Source organism: Musca domestica, unplaced genomic scaffold (assembly GCF_030504385.1).
Source record: "Musca domestica strain aabys unplaced genomic scaffold, Musca_domestica.polishedcontigs.V.1.1 613, whole genome shotgun sequence".
Lineage (NCBI taxonomy): Eukaryota > Metazoa > Arthropoda > Insecta > Diptera > Muscidae > Musca > Musca domestica.
In genome coordinates this window covers 105,260-129,510 of record NW_026712368.1, presented here as the reverse complement: position 1 = coordinate 129,510, position 24,251 = coordinate 105,260, and the positions used below count along the sequence as shown (strand labels likewise).

The window sequence follows — 24,251 nt, the reverse complement described above, 5'->3', positions numbered from 1 at the left end:
ATCTCCGAAATATAAAACACACTGTTATTATTATCATAATAATTTTCAACTCTTTTGTTAGAAGTTTAAGGCAAAACTTTTTGCAGGCATATGCACTGTTTTTATCCATTAAAATATCCGATTTAATATGAGGAATCTTCAAGTTCTGATTTTACATATTTTCTTATTATAACGGTACCTATATTTGGATGGATTCAGAAGCGACAGAGTTTATAAGATTCAGCTTTTAAAGGAGTCTACAATAATCTTAAATTTAAAAATCAATTATTCTTATTCTTCAGATACACATTAAACGACGTAAAATCAAAAGCTCTACACTCTTAAATTTAAAAATCAATTATACTTTTTTTCAGATACACATTAAACGACGTAAAATCAAAAGCTCTACACTCTTTAAATATGTTTGGGCCATCAACTGGTTGCACGCCCAAAATATAACACAATGTTATTATTACCATAACAATTTTGCAATTCATTTGTTAGAAGGTTAGGGCAAAACTTTTTGCAGACATATGATCTGTTTTAATCCATAAAAATATCCAATTAAATATGCGGAATCCCCAAAATCTAATTTTACAGATTTCTTATAACAGTACCTATATGTGGATGGGTTCAGAAGCGACAGAGTTCATAAGAATCAGCATTTAAAGAAGACTAAAATAATCTTAAATGTAAGAATCAATCATTCCTTACATACACATCAAACGACGTAAAATCAAAAGCTCTACACTTTTTAACTAAGTTTGGGACATCGACTGGTTGCACGCCCAAAATTATAAGAAAGATTATTTAAACCAGGTATTTCGCCATCATAACTTTAGCATCTATTTTCAGAATCACATTTAACAACTATCTTGCCAATAGTTATTCTTTAATACTTTCTTTGAGCAGAGTTCTATAAAGACGCGATATTTATTCCAAGTCCAAAATCTGCACAATTGTATAAAAGTGGCAAAAAATTTTGTATCTCCGGAAAATATAACACTGTTATTATTATCATCCAAAACCAGGCATTCGGCTTCATAACTTCAGCATCTATTTTAGGTAGAGAAAGTGGCCATGTCGAACAATCACATTTAAAAACTATCTCGCCAAGAGTTAGACTTCAAAGCTTTATTTGAGCACAGTTCTATAAAGTTGAGATATTTGTTCCTGCGGGTGCTCCTCATCAAGTTCAAAATCTCCACAATTGTATGAAAGTTTCAGAAAATTTTTATATCTCCGAAATATAAAACACACTGTTATTATTATCATAATAATTTTCAACTCTTTTGTTAGAAGTTTAAGGCAAAACTTTTTGCAGGCATATGCACTGTTTTTATCCATTAAAATAACCGATTTAATATGAGGAATCTTCAAGTTCTGATTTTACATATTTTCTTATTATAACGGTACCTATATGTGGATGGATTCAGAAGCGACAGAGTTCATAAGATTCAGCTTTTAAAGAAGTCTACAATAATCTTAAATTTAAAAATCAATTATACTTATTCTTCAGATACACATTAAACGACGTAAAATCAAAAGCTCTACACTCTTTAAATATGTTTGGGCCATCAACTGGTTGCACGCCCAAAATATAACACAATGTTATTATTATCATAACAATTTTGCAATTCATTTGTCAGAAGGTTAAGGCAAAACTCTTTGCTGACATATGATCTGTTTTTATCCATAAAAATATCCGATTAAATATGAGGAATCCCCAAAATCTAATTTTACAGATTTTCTTATAACAGTACCTATATGTGGATGGGTTCAGAAGCGACAGAGTTCATAAGAATCAGCATTTAAAGAAGACTAAAATAATCTTAAATGTAAGAATCAATTATTCCTTACATACACATCAAACGACGTAAAATCAAAAGCTCTACACTTTTTAACTAAGTTTGGGACATGGACCGGTTGCACTCCCAAAATTATAACAAAGATTATTTAAACCAGGTATTTCGCCATCATAACTTTAGCATCTATTTTCAGAATCACATTTAACAACTATCTTGCCAAGAGTTATTCTTTAATACTTTCTTTGAGCAGAGTTCTATAAAGACACGATATTTATTCCAAGTCCAAAATATGCACAATTGTATAAAAGTGGCAAAAAATTTTGTATCTCCGGAAAATATAACACTGTTATTATTATCATCCAACACCAGGTATTTCGGCTTCAAAATCTCCACAATTGTATAAAAGTTTCAGAAAATTTTTATATCTCCGAAATATAAAACACATTGTTATTATTATCATAATAATTTTCAATTCTTTTGTTAGAAGTTTAAGGCAAAACTTTTTGCAGGCATATGCACTGTTTTTATCCATTAAAATATCCGATTTAATATGAGGAATCTTCAAGTTCTGATTTTACATATTTTCTTATTATAACGGTACCTATATGAGGATGGATTCAGAAGCGACAGAGTTCATAAGATTCAGCTTTTAAAGAAGTCTACAATAATCTTAAATTTAAGAATCAATTATTCTTATTTTTCATATACACATTAAACGACGTAAAATCAAAAGCTCTACACTCTTTAAATATGTTTGGCAAAAAATTTTGTATCTCCGGAAAATATAACACTGTTATTATTATCATCCAACACCAGGTATTTCGGCTTCAAAATCTCCACAATTGTATAAAAGTTTCAGAAAATTTTTATATCTCCGAAATATAAAACACATTGTTATTATTATCATAATAATTTTCAATTCTTTTGTTAGAAGTTTAAGGCAAAACTTTTTGCAGGCATATGCACTGTTTTTATCCATTAAAATATCCGATTTAATATGAGGAATCTTCAAGTTCTGATTTTACATATTTTCTTATTATAACGGTACCTATATGAGGATGGATTCAGAAGCGACAGAGTTCATAAGATTCAGCTTTTAAAGAAGTCTACAATAATCTTAAATTTAAGAATCAATTATTCTTATTTTTCATATACACATTAAACGACGTAAAATCAAAAGCTCTACACTCTTTAAATATGTTTGGGCCATCAACTGGTTGCACGCCCAAAATTATAAAAAATTATTAAAACCAGGAATTTCGGCTTCATAACTTTAGCATATATTTTAATTAAGGATATGGCTATGTCGAACAATGACATTTAAAAACTATCTTTCCAAGAGTTATTCTTCAACACTTTCTTTGAGCAGATTTCTATAAAGACGCGGTAATTATTTCTGCGTGTGCACCTCATCAAGTTAAAAATTTGTATAATTATTAATAACTTTATTTTGGCTTAAGGTCAATTGAAAACATCAGTGTTTTATTTTTATAATTTTGATTTTTATTTTCCGATATTTCGACTGCCTTCGACAGTCATCTTCAGGGAAAAAACATTTTTTATTGAGAAAAGCAACAGTCTTGTTTCAGCGTCTATGCTAAATTAACTTTATTCCAAACTAAGTTTAGCATGGACTGTGAAACAAGACTGTTGCTTTTCTCAATAAAAATGTTTTTCCCCGAAAGACGACTGATGGCACTAACAGTGTGTTATATCACTGTTATCATTTGACTCATGAATTTCGTCGACTTTCACACTCTCATACAAATCATGAAGATAAGTCACAGATAAAAAGTATCATATATCATGCTATTAAATGTACGCTTCTAACGAGAGCCTTAGATCATAAAAATATACGATTAAATATGAGGAGTCCCCAAAATCTGATTTTACAGATTTTCGATATTTATTCCAAGTCCAAAATATGCACAATTGTATAAAAGTGGCAAAAATTTTGTATCTCCGGAAAATATAACACTGTTATTATTATCATCCAACACCAGGAATTTCGGCTTCAAAATCTCCACAATTGTATAAAAGTTTCAGAAAATTTTTATATCTCCGAAATATAAAACACATTGTTATTATTATCATAATAATTTTCAATTCTTTTGTTAGAAGTTTAAGGCAAAACTTTTTGCAGGCATATGCACTGTTTTTATCCATTAAAATATCCGATTTAATATGAGGAATCTTCAAGTTCTGATTTTACATATTTTCTTATTATAACGGTACCTATATGAGGATGGATTCAGAAGTGACAGAGTTCATAAGATTCAGCTTTTAAAGAAGTCTACAATAATCTTAAATTTAAGAATCAATTATTCTTATTTTTCATATACACATTAAACGACGTAAAATCAAAAGCTCTACACTCTTTAAATATGTTTGGGCCATCAACTGGTTGCACGCCCAAAATTTAAAAAATTATTAAAACCAGGAATTTCGGCTTCATAACTTTAGCATATATTTTAATTAAGGATATGGCTATGTCGAACAATGACATTTAAAAACTATCTTTCCAAGAGTTATTCTTCAACACTTTCTTTGAGCAGATTTCTATAAAGACGCGGTAATTATTTCTGCGTGTGAACCTCATCAAGTTAAAAATCTGCATAATTATTAATAACTTTATTTTGGCTTAAGGTCAATTGAAAACATCAGTGTTTTATTTTTATAATTTTGATTTTTATTTTCCGATATTTCGACTGCCTTCGACAGTCATCTTCAGGGAAAAACATTTTTTATTGAGAAAAGCAACAGTCTTGTTTCAGCGTCTATGCTAAATTAACTTTATTCCAAACTAAGATTAGCATAGACTGTGAAACAAAACTGTTGCTTTTCTCAATAAAAATGTGTTTTCTCCGAAAGACGACTGATGGCACTAACAGTGTGTTACTAAATTATTATTATCTTAAATTATCTTAAATGTAAGAATCAATTATTCATTACATACACATCAAACGACGTAAAATCAAAAGCTCTACATTTTTTATCTAAGTTTGGGATATCGACTGGTTGCACGCCCAAAATTATAAGAAAGATTATTTAAACCAGGTATTTCGCCAACATAACTTTAGCATCTATTTTCGGAATCACATTTAACAACTATCTTGCCAATAGTTATTCTTTAATACTGTCTTTGAGCAGAGTTCTATAAAGACGCGATATTTATTCCAAGTCCAAAACCTGCACAATTGTATAAAAGTGGCAAAAAAATTTGTATCTCCGGAAAATATAACAATGTTATTATTATCATCCAAAACCAGGAGTTTCGGCTTCATAACTTCGGCATCTACTTTAGGTAGAGAAAGTGGCCATGTCGAACAATCACATTTAAAAACTATCTCGCCATGAGTTAGACTTCAAAGCTTCATTTGAGCACAGTTCTATACAGATGAGATATTTGTTCCTGCGGGTGCTCCTCATCAAGTTCAAAATCTCCACAATTGTATGAAAGTTTTAGAAAATTTTTATATCTCCGAAATATAAAACACACTGTTATTATTATGATAATAATTTTCAACTCTTTTGTTAGAAGTTTAAGGCAAAACTTTTTGCAGGCATATGCACTGTTTTTATCCATTAAAATATCCGATTTAATATGAGGAATCTTCAAGTTCTGATTTTACATATTTTCTTATTATAACGGTACCTATATGTGGATGGATTCAGAAGCGACAGAGTTCATAAGATTCAGCTTTTAAAGAAGTCTACAATAATCTTAAATTTAAAAATCAATTATACTTATTCTTCAGATACACATTAAACGACGTAAAATCAAAAGCTCTACACTCTTTAAATATGTTTGGGCCATCAACTGGTTGCACGCCCAAAATATAACACAATGTTATTATTATCATAACAATTTTGCAATTCATTTGTCAGAAGGTTAAGGCAAAACTCTTTGCTGACATATGATCTGTTTTTATCCATAAAAATATCCGATTAAATATGAGGAATCCCCAAAATCTAATTTTACAGATTTTCTTATAACAGTACCTATATGTGGATGGGTTCAGAAGCGACAGAGTTCATAAGAATCAGCATTTAAAGAAGACTAAAATAATCTTAAATGTAAGAATCAATTATTCCTTACATACACATCAAACGACGTAAAATCAAAAGCTCTACACTTTTTAACTAAGTTTGGGACATGGACCGGTTGCACTCCCAAAATTATAAGAAAGATTATTTAAACCAGGTATTTCGCCATCATAACTTTAGCATCTATTTTCAGAATCACATTTAACAACTATCTTGCCAAGAGTTATTCTTTAATACTTTCTTTGAGCAGAGTTCTATAAAGACACGATATTCTCCGGAAAATATAACACTGTTATTATTATCATCCAACACCAGGTATTTCGGCTTCAAAATCTCCACAATTGTATAAAAGTTTCAGAAAATTTTTATATCTCCGAAATATAAAACACATTGTTATTATTATCATAATAATTTTCAATTCTTTTGTTAGAAGTTTAAGGCAAAACTTTTTGCAGGCATATGCACTGTTTTTATCCATTAAAATATCCGATTTAATATGAGGAATCTTCAAGTTCTGATTTTACATATTTTCTTATTATAACGGTACCTATATGAGGATGGATTCAGAAGCGACAGAGTTCATAAGATTCAGCTTTTAAAGAAGTCTACAATAATCTTAAATTTAAGAATCAATTATTCTTATTTTTCATATACACATTAAACGACGTAAAATCAAAAGCTCTACACTCTTTAAATATGTTTGGCAAAAAATTTTGTATCTCCGGAAAATATAACACTGTTATTATTATCATCCAACACCAGGTATTTCGGCTTCAAAATCTCCACAATTGTATAAAAGTTTCAGAAAATTTTTATATCTCCGAAATATAAAACACATTGTTATTATTATCATAATAATTTTCAATTCTTTTGTTAGAAGTTTAAGGCAAAACTTTTTGCAGGCATATGCATTGTTTTTATCCATTAAAATATCCGATTTAATATGAGGAATCTTCAAGTTCTGATTTTACATATTTTCTTATTATAACGGTACCTATATGAGGATGGATTCAGAAGCGACAGAGTTCATAAGATTCAGCTTTTAAAGAAGTCTACAATAATCTTAAATTTAAGAATCAATTATTCTTATTTTTCATATACACATTAAACGACGTAAAATCAAAAGCTCTACACTCTTTAAATATGTTTGGGCCATCAACTGGTTGCACGCCCAAAATTATAAAAAAATTATTAAAACCAGGAATTTCGGCTTCATAACTTTAGCATATATTTTAATTAAGGATATGGCTATGTCGAACAATGACATTTAAAAACTATCTTTCCAAGAGTTATTCTTCAACACTTTCTTTGAGCAGATTTCTATATAGACGCGGTAATTATTTCTGCGTGTGCACCTCATCAAGTTAAAAATTTGTATAATTATTAATAACTTTATTTTGGCTTAAGGTCAATTGAAAACATCAGTGTTTTATTTTTATAATTTTGATTTTTATTTTCCGATATTTCGACTGCCTTCGACAGTCATCTTCAGGGAAAAAACATTTTTTATTGAGAAAAGCAACAGTCTTGTTTCAGCGTCTATGCTAAATTAACTTTATTCCAAACTAAGTTTAGCATGGACTGTGAAACAAGACTGTTGCTTTTCTCAATAAAAATGTTTTTCCCCGAAAGACGACTGATGGCACTAACAGTGTGTTATATCACTGTTATCATTTGACTCATGAATTTCGTCGACTTTCACACTCTCATACAAATCATGAAGATAAGTCACAGATAAAAAGTATCATATATCATGCTATTAAATGTACGCTTCTAACGAGAGCCTTAGATCATAAAAATATACGATTAAATATGAGGAGTCCCCAAAATCTGATTTTACAGATTTTCGATATTTATTCCAAGTCCAAAATATGCACAATTGTATAAAAGTGGCAAAAAATTTTGTATCTCCGGAAAATATAACACTGTTATTATTATCATCCAACACCAGGAATTTCGGCTTCAAAATCTCCACAATTGTATAAAAGTTTCAGAAAATTTTTATATCTCCGAAATATAAAACACATTGTTATTATTATCATAATAATTTTCAATTCTTTTGTTAGAAGTTTAAGGCAAAACTTTTTGCAGGCATATGCACTGTTTTTATCCATTAAAATATCCGATTTAATATGAGGAATCTTCAAGTTCTGATTTTACATATTTTCTTATTATAACGGTACCTATATGAGGATGGATTCAGAAGTGACAGAGTTCATAAGATTCAGCTTTTAAAGAAGTCTACAATAATCTTAAATTTAAAAATCAATTATTCTTATTCTTCAGATACACATTAAACGACGTAAAATCAAAAGCTCTACACTCTTTAAATATGTTTGGGCCATCAACTGGTTGCACGCCCAAAATATAACACAATGTTATTATTATCATAACAATTTTGCAATTTATTTGTTAGAAGGTTAAGGCAAAACTTTTTGCAGACATATGATCTGTTTTTATCCATAAAAATATCCGATTAAATATGAGGAATCCCCAAAATCTAATTTTACAGATTTTCTTATAACAGTACCTATATGTGGATGGGTTCAGAAGCGACAGAGTTCATAAGAATCAGCATTTAAAGAAGACTAAAATAATCTTAAATTTAAGAATCAATTATTCCTTACATACACATCAAACGACGTAAAATCAAAAGCTCTACATTTTTTTAACTAAGTTTGGGATATCGACTGGTTGCACGCCCAAAATTATAAGAAAGATTATTTAAACCAGGTATTTCGCCATCATTACTTTAGCATCTATTTTCAGAATCACATTTAAAAACTATCTTGCCAAGAGTTATTTTTCAACACTTTCTTTGAGCAGATTTCTATAAAGACGCGGTAATTATTTCTGCGTGTGCACCTCATCAAGTTAAAAATCTGCATAATTATTAATAACTTTATTTTGGCTTAAGGTCAATTGAAAACATCAGTGTTTTATTTTTATAATTTTGATTTTTATTTTCCGATATTTCGACTGCCTTCGACAGTCATCTTCAGGGAAATACATTTTTTATTGAGAAAAGCAACAGTCTTGTTTCAGCGTCTATGCTAAATTAAGTTTATTCTAAACTAAGTTTAGCATAGACTTTGAAACAAAACTGTTGCTTTTCTCAATAAAAATGTGTTTTCTCCGAAAGACGACTGATGGCACTAACAGTGTGTTATATCACTGTTATCATTTGACTCATGAATTTCGTCGACTTTCACACTCTCATACAAATCATGAAGATAAGTCACAGATAAAAAGTATCATATAGCATGATACTATTAAATGTACGATTCTAATGAGAGCCTTAGATCATCGCCTTGATGGAGAATTATCTCGGGCAGGAGAAATGAAGGAAACAATTCAGAAAATGTCTGACAGTTCACTAGATCCTATATAAAATATTAATAAGCATATATTTAAAATTATTACAACAGTTTCCGATTATATACGAATAAAAAAATATTGTCGACATTGGGGCCATCAACTGGTTGCACGCCCAAATTATAAGAAAAATTGTTAAAACCAGGAATTTCGGCTTCATAACGTTAGCATCAATTTTTGGTAGAGGAAGTGGTCATATCAAACAATCACATTAAAAAACTATCTTGCCAAGAGGTATTCTTCAATACTTTCTTTGCCAAGAGGTATTCTTCAGTACTTTCTTCTGTAAATTTTGTGGTTTGCTAGAATTTAGGAAATAATATTTTAAAAATTGTCGTTAGCACATTTTTCGATTTGTAGGGCTTCATGCACACAATGTTTTCCTTCATTAATAATTTATTTGATAATAGAGGTAGTTTTTCCAATAAAAAATACTCCTTAACTTGTACGCAGAGAATATTTTTCTCACGTACAAATATTGTGAATAGTTGACCACAAAACATTCAGTAAAATCCAGGAAGAGAACAGAATGTTTCGCAAAATGTATGCATCACACTTTTAAACTTCAGAAGAAATCGAATAAAAAGTAGTGTTTTATATTCAAAATTTATTTACTTGATGGTACATTCTTATGTTTAATGCTTATTTTCCGAAAATAATTAAATATTTAAACAAACGCCTGAAATGTTTAGAACTACTAATAAAGACTAAAACAAACCAGTAAAGAAAGTCCTAAAGTCGGGCGCGCCGACTTTATGATGCCCTACACTACTTTGCTAATTTAGTAGAGCTCCACATAACAATTAAAAGTTTTTATGGGAGAATTCAATCATGTACGCCATGATTATAATTATAATTTAAAGTTCAAAGGACTAAATATGCCGAAGCATTTGTATCTTTTTAATTCGGACTTGTATTGCCCATTTGGGGCAAAATTAATTTGAAATCATATAAAGATATATATGGAAGCCATATCCAAATATAAACCGATCTCAATAAAATTGGCAGAGATATTTCTGAGCTGTATTTGATATATTTCCCTGAATATCGTTGTTACGGAGTGCATATTATGGCTGTGGGTAACAAATACAACAAATCGGATGAACAATATATATGGGAGCTAAGCTATATCTGAACCGATCTTCACCAAATTTGGCATACTAGCTTCTAGACTCAATTCGGTCGTATGTGCCAAATTCCATCGTATTTGGGGAAATATTAGACATTTGGTGCGCAATAAAAGGTAAATCGGACGAAGTTATATATGGGAGCTATATCCAAATCTTAACCGATCTCGATAAAAATCTTGAACCGTCAATTACAATATTCTTAAATTATATGCATTCATAACTCTATTGTCTGAAATGTCTATAATATTCGCCGGCGCGATCATATTTCCCCATTTGTTAAACTATTTCTGGGATTGTCATTCGAACGATATGTTGAAAATGTCTTCAATTTTACGACCAAATTATAAGAAAAATTTTTAAAGTACCAATTCTGGTCGTGAATAGGATCATGGTCAGGTTCCCGACGATAGCCTGGTCGTGAATAGGATCATGGTCAGGTTCCAGACGATAGCCTGGTCGTGAATAGGATCATGGTCAGGTTCCAGACGATAGCCTATAATGTAACACTGTTTAAAAGATCACTCATCTTATCAGCATCCCTGGCGCTTGCCACGGCATTATCGTTTTGAACCCTAGCCCTTGTTAAGTTATGTTGAAAGACGGGGAGGAAACGATTGTCACATGTCCTGGAGGACATACACTGACAGGAAATATATGCCACAAAAAGCGCTTGCAACGGCATTATCATTCTGAACCCTATCCCTTGTTCGTTTACGTTGAAAAGAGGTTAAATTCCTTAAAAGATTGTTTATGGTAGTACCCCACAGGAGATGTGATAGAATCTCTCCCTGTGGTGTTCCTTGACCAACCTTGTCCCTTATGTTAAATTCATATTGCCCACAACTTATCCATAAACTTATCCATCGTGCGTGATGCTGATATTTGGGATTTAGAATCGCAATCTTCCGGTATTCCTACGTATACCAATGACTACGTTGTAGTTCCTTATCGGGATGGAAAGCTGAACCGTATGCGTTGTACACAAAGTCTGGTAGTACAAACATTTTTGGCAAACAACTCGTTACGCTGAGATGTCCCGTGCGTAAAGTATATTCTGGAACAGGCAATCTCTTCATAAGGTCCTTAAAACGCGTCGGTAGTGTTTCGCATTGCCTGATCGACCAGTAACCGGTTTTTCCTACACTGAACGACAGATGAAGCATGAAGTTCGTCTTTCATTCCCTGCCATGGTGTTAATTTATCCAATTGTAATTAGTGATTTTATGTGTTAGTCAATAGGCACGAGAATCAAATACCAGTGGCGAGCACTACTAACCACAACAAATACCACGATTCCGTGCGTTCAGGTGGCAAACCAGACGTACAATGTGCGCATTCAATCGGCCAAGTCTTCAGCAGCAGTACGATATGTTGACAGTTGCAGGAATAATTAGTGGCTCTGGGGTTCTAGTCGAACCCCATATGGCCTCCCATTAAAGCATCGTATCGGAACTATGCCATAGGTGGCTAGGGAGGTTAATCTATTGGCGTGAGAATCAAAGGCTAGAGACGAAACACTAACTACTCTAAGAAAGTTCGACATTTCATATTTGGCACAGTATTGTGTCTAGGAATGAAAATGAGTTATATCGGTTTATAGCCCGCATATAGCGATACCTCCCGATATTCGTTATTTTTATGACTTTTGCCACATTTTCCGCGGATTTTTTCAAAAATTGGTATTTGTTATTACCAACACATTAATCGTAGATTTTAAAATAAAAAGCAAGAATTTTTTTAAGGAATATATAGTTTTTACCAAACTTTCGACAAGGGCCAACAGACCTATAATCTTAGACTCTATCTAAATTTCTTTGTGGACCAACGAGTCAATAGTCGCAGACCAATAATAGTGGACTATTAAAAAAATCTTCCTTACTAAATACGCCAATTATCCCAGCAGATTAATAACTTTTTTCATTGTTCACTCGCCAATAGACATGCATTTCAGGACAATTAAGACGATGGTGGTTAGTTTTTTTTAATAAGATGTCTTCGAAAAGTTCAAAAAAATCGTAGAATAATCGTACATTTCTAAGAAGTTGTGAATTTTGAAAGATTTCTTTTTCAAACATTTCTTTTTTCTCTCTTTGACGTCATGTTTTCCAATTAAGTTGTAGGGCATTGCTGATTTCCAGGAATACAACACTTATTGTAAATTAATTTGGTTTTGGCACACAACAACTAGAAAATATATTTGCACGGAGTTTCTATCTATGATCTTCACTCACACACAACTCTAGTTCCTTCGATTAATTTATTAAAAATAAAATTTTGTTTGTTTTGGGAAGTTTTCTCTTTAATTCTTCTTTGAGATATTCAAAATGGCGCGCATATATTTTGCTTTTGGTAAACAACACTGGCGCCATTCATTCGCATGATGTTGTAGGGCGTTGCCTATTTCCAGGAATGTAACACTTATTGGCACTAAAAACAACACTTTTCTTAAATAATTTTCACATATTGTATACTCGTTGTGATTACGTATGTATTTCGAGGTTATTTCTTGTGCGCTTTGTAATATTTTTCACTTTATTTACATATAATTTCTTGGGCGTCTAGCTTTTCCAGGAACTAAGCACAACATTGGGTGGTAAAACAATGGAAAACACTTTTCTTCGAATATAAACAGTTGCACTTCACTTGTTGCTCGCTTCTTATTTGATGGATTACAAATTTCGCGCGTTTATTGGATGATTTTTACATTATTTTTGCCAAAAAAAGGCCAACAATAGTCGTTTTACCTTGAAGATTTCTAAAAGAGTCCACTATTATTGTTCTAATGTCTGAATGTGTTTAAGAAAGTTTGTCAAAAACATCCATATCCCCGGTTATTATACTGGTTTGATCCGATTATCCCTTTTTTTAAATTCATTATTATTGGTCCCTTTGAAAACATTTTCTCAAAAATATCCACGATTATGCTATGATTGCTTTGATCCAATTTCCCGATTTTTTAAATTCATTATTATTGGTCCCTTTGTTTTTTTTTTTTTTTTTTTTTTGAAGCAATTTTCCTGAAGAACTTTGTAGTAGATCCATAAAGAAATGGTCTTCAACAATCCACGAGTATCTTAAAACTTAGTTCCTTCAATTCATTTTTAAATTTCAAAAAAAATAAGTAATTCATAATTATTGGTCTTTATGTTTATGAAGACATATTTTCAAAAATATCCACGATTATCCTTCAATTGGTCTACTTAAGGTATATTAAGGTTATTATAATTATTGGTCTTTAGGCCTTTAAGAACATTTTCTTAAAACAATTAAAAAAACATTAAGTTCGGCCCGGCAAAGATAAAATTTTTATTTAAAACTGACTTCAAACGTATTCCACTTAAAACTACAAATACCAGTAAGACTGTTTGGATAATGCAGCTAAATTTTCAAAAAAAAAAAAAAACAATTTGCGTGAGGCCGTTATATGAGGACCATACTAAACGGGAACAATTTCGTGGGTAAATATGACTAGGATTATCAAAATACCGAATATCGGTGGGTATCGTTAAATATATGTGCGCTATAGGAAACGTGGAAGTAGATATTCAATGTTTAGATTAACATGCAATTAAATTTTCAAAAAAAAAAAAAAAAAAAACAATATGCGTGAGGCCGTTATATAAGGACCATACTAAAACGGGAACAATTTTATACTTCAAGGATTGTTATCTACCAAATATTCTTAAATACCAATTTTGAAACAATTTCGTGGGTAAATTGTTTTTTTTAATCAAGAATAATCCTAATAATTAGTTTTTCTTAAAAATATCATCGATTATTCTTCAAATTTTAAACATTTTTATGAATTTCTTGATTATTGACCTTTTCAAGAAAAAATATTTTTTCTTAAAAATAATGATATTTATATTTAAATTTTGCGTGAACGGCATAATAATTATATTCCATTATTTGCAGCATACATCTACATAATAAATGTTAAGTCTATTTGGCTTGATTTTAGCAGCTTGAAGAGAATTCTTATTTTCAGTGGAAGATGCTAATGTGATATTAGTCAATTTGTTTATAAAAAATATAAACATTAAGCATAATCAAAATGACGGTCGACTTTAATGACTACTTTTGGGTAAGATTTTAATATTCTGTGTTCAAAAAACTAAAATATATATATTTGGATATCATATGTTTTTAGGGGGAGAAAAATAATGGATTCGACGTTCTTTATCATAATATGAAATTTGGCTTACAAGCTAGCAAAGAACTTTCGGAGTTCTTTAGAGAGAAATCAAATATTGAAGAACAAAACTCAAAATTAATGTCAAAACTAGCTCACAAGGCTAGTACAGGAACACTAAACAGTACATTCGCACCAATATGGACAATATTACGAACATCGGCAGAAAAACTTTCTACCTTACACATGCAAATGGTGCAGAAACTAAGCGAACTTGTAAAAGATGTAGCAAAGTATGCCGATGAACTGCATAAGAAGCAAAAGGCTGTTAAAGAGGAAGAAGCTCAAACTTTGGAATGTGTGAAAGCCATACAATTTTCGACTTCAGAGGTGCAAAAAGCAAAAGATATTTATAGTGGCAAGGTACAGGAATTGGAAAAACTACGAAAGGACAATGCTTCGCAGAAAGATATTGACAAAATGGAAACGAAATTGCGAAAGTTGCAGGAGGAATACAAAGTGTTATTGGATAAACATAATCCTATTAAAATCGAATTCGAACGTCGAATGACGCAGACATGTAAAGTGAGTAATGGTTATACTTAAATGTATATGTATATATATATATAGTTATAATGCAATTATATAAAACATATTGTCAAAATCCAGCGTTTTCAAGAAATTGAAGAGGTCCACTTGCGACAGATGAAAGAGTTTCTATCCACATACTTGGAATTACTACAAAACAATCACGATATGGTCGGACAAGTAAGTTCTCATAAAGGCACGCAGGACATGTTAATTGTTTTTGTTTATTATTTTATGACTTAGGTGCATTCGGACTTTAAACGGCAGTTTTTAGACATGACCGTTGACAAATTGCTGGAACAATTTGTTTTAAATAAATACACAGGCTTGGAAAAACCTGGTTGGTAAAACAAATTAATAAATCAATCAATTCACATTTACATAATATTTTTTCATAGAAATGCCAGAACTTGAATTCATTCCATTATCAATCAATCAACAGACGCTAGCTTCTTCGAATGCCCGTCTTAATCAACCATCGATAACTTCGAATTCTAATTCTGTAACCAGTATCAACCGTGGAGGAAATACTGCATCGGATCAACGTGGGGCTGAGGGCTTGTCAATAGGTAGCATTGCTAGCGGTAGTAGTGGCTTAGCAAATGTCGATGAAGCAATGAACGAAACAAGAATTTCAAAGCCACTATCTCGACCAACATCGCCTGATGGTAATTCCACCAATGCTGCAGGCGGATTGAAAAGTAATTTCCGAAATTGGTTTTCTTCTAATAACACGAACAAACAACAGCAACAAAATGTTGGAATGCCTACTTCTGTCACTAGTGGTAGTGGAAATTTCGGTACGGATAGTAATTGCATCACAAGTTCGCTATCAGCCAATATAATCACAAATAATACTACTTGTACCACCACCACTACTGGCACAAATACCACAACCATCAACAAAAATCCTCTAAAATCAGAGCTTCAATCACAACAGGAAAAACATACTCAAGGTTCATTTTTTGATAAATGATTCTACTCTTTAATCCCACACATATTTTTACTTGAAACTAATTTTCTTTATTTCACCGCTCACCATTCACGACGTTGTGTAACTGATATCTAATACTGTCTTTTCCATATATACGTTCTCTTCGCGCCTCTCTTTCTCTATCTGTAATGTAGTTTATTTTTGCTCCAAACACCAACTTTATTCATTATAAAAAATATATTTTAGAATTACAATAGTTACATGCGCAATATTCAGAAATCTTGTTGCTTTGTTGATGCTTTGATGAATACAGCATTAAGTAGATTAATGCAAATATATATTGACTTAGTTTACCCTTAATTATAACTAAAATACAATCTCTTATGTATACATGCATAGTGGAACAACAAGATGCTTTAACGTCAAATCCTGCCGATGCCAAAAATGCAGAGAGTTTACTGACAAAAACACAGCAGTGTTCCCCATCACAGCAAAATATAACAAAAAAGACTTCTTCAACAACCGCAAACACATCCACATCGTCAACAGTGTTTGGTACAACAAATCAAAGACGAACAACGTCCCTATTGAATATATTCTCTTCGAATTCCCAGGGTATGCTTATTACACAATTTTATGCCACATGTCTGAGATCTATCCGAAGCAAATCTATATGCTTTCTCACACTTTTCGATTTGGTTATGTTTTATTATTAGTAGTATTTATATGAGGCGTACTTTTATAAAATTTTCCTGCATAAAGAGTTGGTGTTTGAGTTTAAGTGCACTTTATCTGTATTCACACATTTTTTAACCTATTGTTTCTATATACATGGCATACATTTTAGCAAATATGTGGTTATATATTGTGGTTTTCCGTTCTAACTGGATTTAGTTGGTTATGATTTATTATAAGTATTAATAGGTCGCGGTCTCTTTTTGCATTTAAAAAAAAAAAAATAGAAAATTTAGCAAGTCATTTTAACTGCTTGCACCAGATATTTGACAATTGCGTTGATGTTATATACACATTAATTAAAAGTGATCAACTTCAAAGAATGGATATTAAAATTATTTAATAAATATCGGACTAAGGTGGCGTAAAATTGGCGCTTGGTTCCTATTTGTAAAATATATGCTTGTACTCTTGCTATATTGTACGTTCTATGATCCTAGAATTCCCAGGGTATATTATTAATCGGATTTATGCCACATGTTTGAGATCTATCCAAAGCAATTCTATATGCACTCCCACATGTTTCGATTTGGTTATGTTTTATTATAAGTATTTATCTAAGGCGTATTTTTTATTAAATTTTCCTGCATATACATTTGATATGAGATATGTTCGCTCCCCAAAACATACACAGTATTAATGGGTGGAGATCTCTTTTTGCATTTTAAAAAATTAAAAAAATTGGCAAGTGATCTGTAATGACCGCTTCGTTTCTATTTGTAAAATGTATGCTTGTGTTATTATTATGTTGTACGTTATAGAATCAAACAAAAATCGATTATTGGGGTGATGTGATAACTAATATGTTAATATCCATTACTATATTATGAATAGTGTCGGAACTTTTACGAAGTCGCCGAGACAAAACAAAGGCTAAGAAGTCGAAGAAAAAGAAAGAAAATGACATTGCTGACAATATTCAAGAGGAGCGAACTCTTAGGTAAGCAATAACACATTCAAGCAAGAGTTTTTTTTTTTGTCAAATATGTTTCCTTTTTACATTAGTCTGGAACAAAGCAATAATTTTGCTGAATATGATGATACCAAAATAAAAAATGTAAACTCTAGTGGAAGTAGTACTGGTGGCTTAGCTATTTCTTCTACTTCGGCATGTGGAAGCTTGGAATCTGCGGGAACCAGTATTCCAGTTTCGGTGCCAAACACTGGTACAAATATAGGACTACATAATGTGGGCGAAATTGGAGATATCAGCCATATAAAGAATAACAACAACATTACACCTTCATTGGGCCAGGCAACCGATGGTAACGACGTCGATGAAGATGGTTATAGCATCCAACCTCCAAAAGAAGTGGCGTGGGAGGAACATACTGAAAATGGTAAACCAATCAGGACGTTGGATAAAAATATTTACACACACTAACGATTTCAAATTGTCCAAATTATTAGCGGGTAGTTTCTATTCAGATTCAGACTCCGATTCGGAAAATGATAGGCCCGAAAAACGTATACATGTTAAGATTAAACCCCTTAACAACGGCCAGGCACCCATGTCGGCAAGTGTCGATGAACTGAGAGCTACTGTGGAGAATATTTCGCTATCTCCCACTGGCGTATTTACTGTAAGTTTTTACTAGATTGAATTTTTACTTTGTTTATTAAATTTTTGTTTCTAACATATTAAGCAGCACAGTCAGCAGTTACAACAGCAATCAAGGCTGCCATCACGACAACAATCTCCAGAGATTTCCAATGCCTCAACACCAACAGCTGCGGTACATCCATATGCACCCCTACAAAGTCCAACATTATCAATGACTACAAATTCAAGGTAAAATAGTTATTGAACGTAATTGCGGTTGGCGGTTGATATCGATATAGCGCGAAAAACAAATTTAATAAAATTTAAATAAATTACATTTACGAAATGTGTTGCGTGACAACAACGTCAACCGCAATAAGGGTTAATGCTCTATTCATTTTTAACGAGACTTGTAACAAATTTAATTACAGGTATGCGGATTTGGGTGACATCTTTTCGGAATTGGGAGACGTAAGTAGTTCGGCACCAGCTTCAGCGAATCTTGCCAAGAGCCATGGTCGGCAAATTCCTACTCCAACCTCGGCTGTTAATAGCAGTATTGCAATACCTCGTCCACCATCCCGGCGATCGGAGATAGCTGTTGGTGCAAGAGGCCGCATTAGCCCAGCTCCCATAAATTCCATGAATCGAGCCGACAGCATAGGGTCGATAGAGTTTCGCACCGCTATTGGAGGAATTGGATCTTCGAGAGGTCCTTCTCCATTAACTATAGGCATTTCGGATACAGTCCCATTGGCTGTTGCTTTTCATGAAATAATTCATGCATATTTCAGGTAGTACATGTTTTTTATAAGAAACCCCCATAAAAATAGTATTTTCTATTCAATTTAGAGGAAGTGATGAATCTCGGTGTCAAGTAAAAATATCTGGCGACATGATGTTGTCATTTCCAGCAGGAATTGCTGGTCTATTGGCGAACAATCCTAATCCAGCCAAATTAGGATTTCGTATAAAAAATGTCCAAAATTTAGAAAACTTCATACCAAACAGTAAATTAGTTCAAGTGTAAGTAACATTTATTTTGAGCATGTCCTCTGTAAATAACTCTTTCAATTTTTGGTTAGTGACAAGATTCAGTCAAATTCATTTGGTACAATGCTCGAGTTTAATATGCCAGCATTGACGTCGTTGTTGAGACGCCAAGCTGAACACAACCCAACAGCTTCGTATTTTAACGTAGATATACTTAAATATCAGGCACGAACCAAACCAGGTGCTGGTTCATGTCCCTTTCAAATTGTGTCTTACTGGAAATGCGAGCCATCATTCACTGCCTTGAAAATTGATTATAAATATAATAATCATGCCATGGCAGCTGCATGTCCCTTACTGAATGTTACACTTTCCGTTCCTGTTAACGGAACGGTGCGAAATGTGCAATCCAAACCACATTCGGCTTGGTAAGTGAAACCATATTTCAAATGCTACAATTTATATTCGTTCTTCTTGACCTGTATTTGAATGGATAAAAACTAATTTTATTAATTAGGTTAGGTGAGTCGAACAGGTTGGTATGGAACTTTACAGATATATCCCAAAATTCGCAGGACGGGGGAGTTGGAACACTAAGGGCTCGTTTGGAATTAAACGACGGACCATCTACTCCTGCTTTACTAAGTACACAATTCAACTGCGAGGGTACAACACTCTCAGGTATTGAGTTCGAGCTTCAAGGCCAAGGATATAGAGTATCTTTGGTAAAGAAAAGATTTGTTTCCGGTAATACATGTTTTAATATTTTTAAAATGCAAATTCAAAGATTTTAATTTTCAATTGCAGGAAAATATGTTTGTGAAGGAGATGGTATTCGCAGTGCGGCAACGCCAACCCCTCCATCTGTCGGTTCTTGTAGTCCATTTTCCGCAAAATCCAATTAATATGATCAGTTGTTCTCAAGTACATTACTGATGCCTCATATTATTTAAATGTTTTATTACAATATATGTATATGCCGGATATATGGAAATCTAACAGTTATTTGAATTATAGAAAATATTAATGTAAGCCTGCAAGAAAATCTGTTGTCAGATATCAACAGCAATTTTGTATATGGTCCACATTTATTACCTTTAAAATTTCTATATGCTTTTGAAAAAAAAAAAAAACACTTCAAAATGTTTGTATTATTGTTAAACCTATTGCTATAACTAATTATTATTCTCATTATTTTGTAGATTTTTAAGTGTTGATTATAGGATACAAATGTTTTTTTTTCATTTGAAAAGCCACAAATACATACCATAACCATATTTTCAGAGCAATTGCTTATGTTGGAAAAATTCAAATTAGAATTTTTTGCACTACAAAAAATTTAACATTGAAGTTTTAAGTTTATCGCATATTTAAGTCTATGTTTATTTTGTGTATAAATACGATGTTCTTACCGGAACAATAAATTGATAATTAATAAATATTTTATGATATTAAAAATTGCTATAGCTATTTGGAAGAAACCGTAGTCATTCCAGGTACACGATAAAGAAATTCGCCATCGTCATCGTAATATGTATCATCAACGCGATAAGTAGCCCCTTTACGGCGAATTTTTCGAGGTATATGAATACGAGATTTAACTCTCGACATCTCAAATTTTTTCTTGTCGTCGTCGCATATTTCTACTTCGGTGTTAGTAAATTTATGGATCGAGATCAGATTGTCACAATTTGTCGTTTCGTTGGTTGTCACAGAAATATTTTCCGATTTTGCGTCCTCATAACCTGCGTTTTCCGTATTCAGAGATGCATCAATCCCATTCAACAATTTTATATCGGATACTCTCATATAATTTTTGTTAGAAACTTTATCAATTAAGAACGTCTCATTCTCAACTCCATGAACTTTTTGCTCTGCCATCTTAGCTGGTGGGGGTCTCAAGCTTTTTCTTTTTCCTGAAACAATTGAGGAAAACTCAGTCGATAAAGGCACACAGCTTTCAATTGTTCTGATTGCTACGCAGTTTTCCTCAGTTGAATGTGTGAATGCTTTAGTTTCTCTATAATAAAACTTTGTCATTTTGTTTTCTAAATCTTCTGGCAGTTTTAGTTCGCCTTTTTTGAATTTCTCCCAATTACGGAATACTGCAGCATCGTGTGTTGTTATCGATCTTGGCCTCCAATTCGCTTTTAATATTTTTTTTATTGTCTCACAATTTGCTGGAAAGCTTTCAGATAGTACTTCTACTGACCACTGTTCTGGGTCCTTGCTATGTAAAAGGCGTATGTTTTCTTTCTCCGCGTGAGTCAATATGTTCGGATATTTATGATCACGAAAATATTTTGATTTAACGATGTATTTCCTTAGTCTGCTTTTCTCTTGTTTTACTTCCAGCTCATGTTTTTCATGCATTCTATGTACATTAATCAAATCAGATTCCAAATCTCCAAACCCTTCAGGATTCTTTTCGATATCACTGGCTACGTCCGCTATAGCAGATATTTGGTGATTCAACCCCGGATTAGCTTTTCGAGATAGACCACGACAAAAGTGGTATACAATTCCTTTGTAAGGCAATCGATGAAGAAGCATTTTTTATTTTTAAAGTTTTCCAGAACGTTTTCCTGTAAATATGAGTTGTTAAAAATTAATATGCCAAGAATCGCCGTCGGACGAGCCGACAAAAAATTATTTAAACCAGAGATGTCTTGTTGACCGATACTGTAAAAAACAATTATTTTGAAACAAATAGAGCCTGCGCTATCCGGCATTAGCTTTTTCATTTTAATGTTGAGAAAATGTCAGAATGATTTTAAAGTCTATTTAGAAAAAAAAATTATTAAAATTGCATTTAACAAATAACAATCCGATTTAAAAGTGTAATGCCAGTTATGTTCAATGTGAGTACGCAAATTCCTCCAGTAAATACGATAAAGTCGGCATTAGTGTTTACGTCTTTAATTAAACTACAGGACACGTAATTTATGAATATGGTAAGCGGGACTATTTAAGTGAAATTTAAACCAGAGATGTCTTGTTGACCGATACTGTAAAAAAACAATTATTTTGAAACAAATAGAGCCTGCGCTATCCGGCATTAACCTTTTCATTTTAATGTTGAGAAAATGTCAGAATTATTTTAAAGTCTATTTAGAAAAAAAAATTATGAAAATTGCATTTAACAAATAACAATCCGATTAAAAAGTGCAATGCCAGTTATGTTCAATGTGAGTACGCAAATTCCTCCAGTAAATACGATAAAGTCGGCATTAGTGTTTACGTCTTTAATTAAACTAGAGGACACGTAATTTATGAATATGGTTAGCGGGACTATTTAAGTGAAACTTATGGCTTCGAGAAAACGTTTGACACCAAATTTCTGGATGAAATGCACGAATATGTCAAAGGGAACAAAATTGTTATTTCAAAAAAAAAAAAAAAAAAAGAAAACAATAACATAAGAAACAACTCTAATTAGTAAGAACTCTTCGATTTTTTCAAAAAAAATTCCAGAGGGAGGTATTTTTACCCTCTTTCCCCGAAACTTCCGGGCCGGGTCTTGAGGTTTTCTCATCTGTGTATGTCCCGCACCAGCTAACGCGAACCAAAGTTTTCTAAATTTGATACTTGCTGGACAGGTATTTTCATAAGCTTTCCAATATTGTCTAAAACGGGTAATTGGATCCTGGTCTAGTCGGGGTCTTGAACCCGGAATTTCGGGTTAAAAATCTTGGGTTCCGGGTCCGTCCCATAAGAAATTTTCCCGGGATGAAGTAAAAATACCTACCACAGGAAAAATTTCGAAAAACTGGGGAGTTTTTACTAATCTAGAGTTAAGCCGAATTTATATCTGCGCTAGCTACAATGAGAGGATAACTCCTTGCAAGTACATAAAGATCCGGAGTTGACAAAAAATATCTGCGGAATTAAAATCGATAACATGAGTTGAGGCACAGATGGTGTAAATATGAACAGGTGTTGGCCTCTTTTACATATCACAAATATGAAGAGGTTCAATAAAGTCAAATCTATGTTACGGGATCGAAGCAAGGAAAACTTGACCAAAGACGACCACCTCCACAATACAATTTAAACTTGATTATACAACATCTGTTTTAAATAAAAAATATTAAAAATGTTTGTATTACGTTTCTAAGAATGTTATTTTCTCTCCTTTTAAAAAGAGAATGTCATTAAAGAAGAATTAGGTCATTCACTGAAAAATGGTTGCAGAATGAGATAATCAAGGTATATAACAAAAATAATGCAGGTAGCCGCGGTTGGTGGTACATTGAACTAACAAACATTTGGAATTCAAATGATTAAATCAGAAATAATTCAAAGACCACATTGTACAAGAAAATGCCTAAAAATCAACTTACTTGTGCAGATTTTTTTAAAAATATTTTTGACATATCAATATCAAGAGTTTTAAATTTAATTCAACACTTTAGTCCATTGCGCATACGTCGAATGAACTCTACAGTATTTAATATGTGCAAACACTATAGTCCATTGCGCATACGTCGAATGAACTATACAGTATTTAATAAGTGCAAACATGTTTGTATAAAAAATTATCTAAAAATGAAAGGAGAGTTACAATATAAAAAAGAGTCGCCTTACCGATTTTTCAACTGAGATTTCTGTTTAATTCTGTCATGACGATTGCTCTGTACCGATTTTTCCACTGAGATCACTCTTTTATTCTGTCATGATAATTGCTCTGTTCCAAAACCCGTATGAAATGTTAATAAAATAGCCGCACGGTAAAATTAAGAAGGTAAAGTCATATTTACATTGCCAAATGTAACTGTATAGAAAATAGGTTCCCATCTGGATTTACGTAAGTACAAACGAATTATAAATAAATATTTTGAAAATGAATATTTTGAGAAGAATCAAATAGTTATGAAAATTTTCGACATCATAAAGGAAAAACCGGTTATCGTAGTAAAAACATGTACATTCCCGCTTTCTGGAACCAATTTGTTTTAAAAGTGTCTAATTTGTTTTTTTAACAATC

The 24,251-nt window shown here is 32.2% G+C and overlaps 2 protein-coding genes across 7 annotated transcripts in view; one reads left to right on the top strand and one right to left on the bottom strand.

Annotated features, from left to right (window-relative positions):
• Positions 1–20,722, top strand: part of LOC101898462 (F-BAR domain only protein 2) — a 36,002-nt gene extending 15,280 nt beyond the window's left edge. The window contains exons 2-16 of the mRNA XM_059129502.1: positions 14,255–14,423; positions 14,490–15,056; positions 15,141–15,239; positions 15,303–15,399; positions 15,458–16,015; positions 16,393–16,608; positions 17,563–17,668; positions 17,734–18,068; positions 18,139–18,311; positions 18,375–18,520; positions 18,703–19,065; positions 19,124–19,297; positions 19,357–19,692; positions 19,782–20,011; positions 20,072–20,722. Of these exons, the coding sequence (XP_058985485.1) occupies positions 14,394–14,423; positions 14,490–15,056; positions 15,141–15,239; positions 15,303–15,399; positions 15,458–16,015; positions 16,393–16,608; positions 17,563–17,668; positions 17,734–18,068; positions 18,139–18,311; positions 18,375–18,520; positions 18,703–19,065; positions 19,124–19,297; positions 19,357–19,692; positions 19,782–20,011; positions 20,072–20,169 (3,528 nt within the window). The 5' untranslated portion in view covers positions 14,255–14,393 and the 3' untranslated portion in view covers positions 20,170–20,722. The remainder of the gene's footprint in view (positions 1–14,254; positions 14,424–14,489; positions 15,057–15,140; positions 15,240–15,302; positions 15,400–15,457; positions 16,016–16,392; positions 16,609–17,562; positions 17,669–17,733; positions 18,069–18,138; positions 18,312–18,374; positions 18,521–18,702; positions 19,066–19,123; positions 19,298–19,356; positions 19,693–19,781; positions 20,012–20,071) is intronic.
• On the bottom strand, positions 20,616–23,448 carry LOC101898174 (uncharacterized). Of its 6 annotated transcripts, none has more exons than XM_011296068.3 (2): positions 23,374–23,448; positions 20,616–21,849 (listed from the first exon to the last, which is right to left on the bottom strand). In XM_011296068.3, the coding sequence occupies exon 2, from the start codon at positions 21,815–21,817 to the stop codon at positions 20,732–20,734; it is 1,086 nt and encodes a 361-aa protein (XP_011294370.1). In that variant the 5' UTR covers positions 21,818–21,849; positions 23,374–23,448; the 3' UTR covers positions 20,616–20,731. The 6 variants fall into 6 exon arrangements, with proteins under 6 accessions (XP_011294370.1, XP_058985488.1, XP_019894146.1 ...); XM_059129505.1 differs by lacking the exon at positions 23,374–23,448 and adding an exon at positions 23,013–23,359; XM_020038587.2 differs by lacking the exon at positions 23,374–23,448 and adding an exon at positions 23,116–23,359.
• Positions 23,449–24,251: the final 803 nt, after the last annotated feature.

Coding starts and splice junctions, on each gene's coding strand:
- LOC101898174 (XM_011296068.3), bottom strand. CDS start 21,817: ATGCTTCTTCATCGATTGCCTTACAAAGGAATTGTATACCACTTTTGT.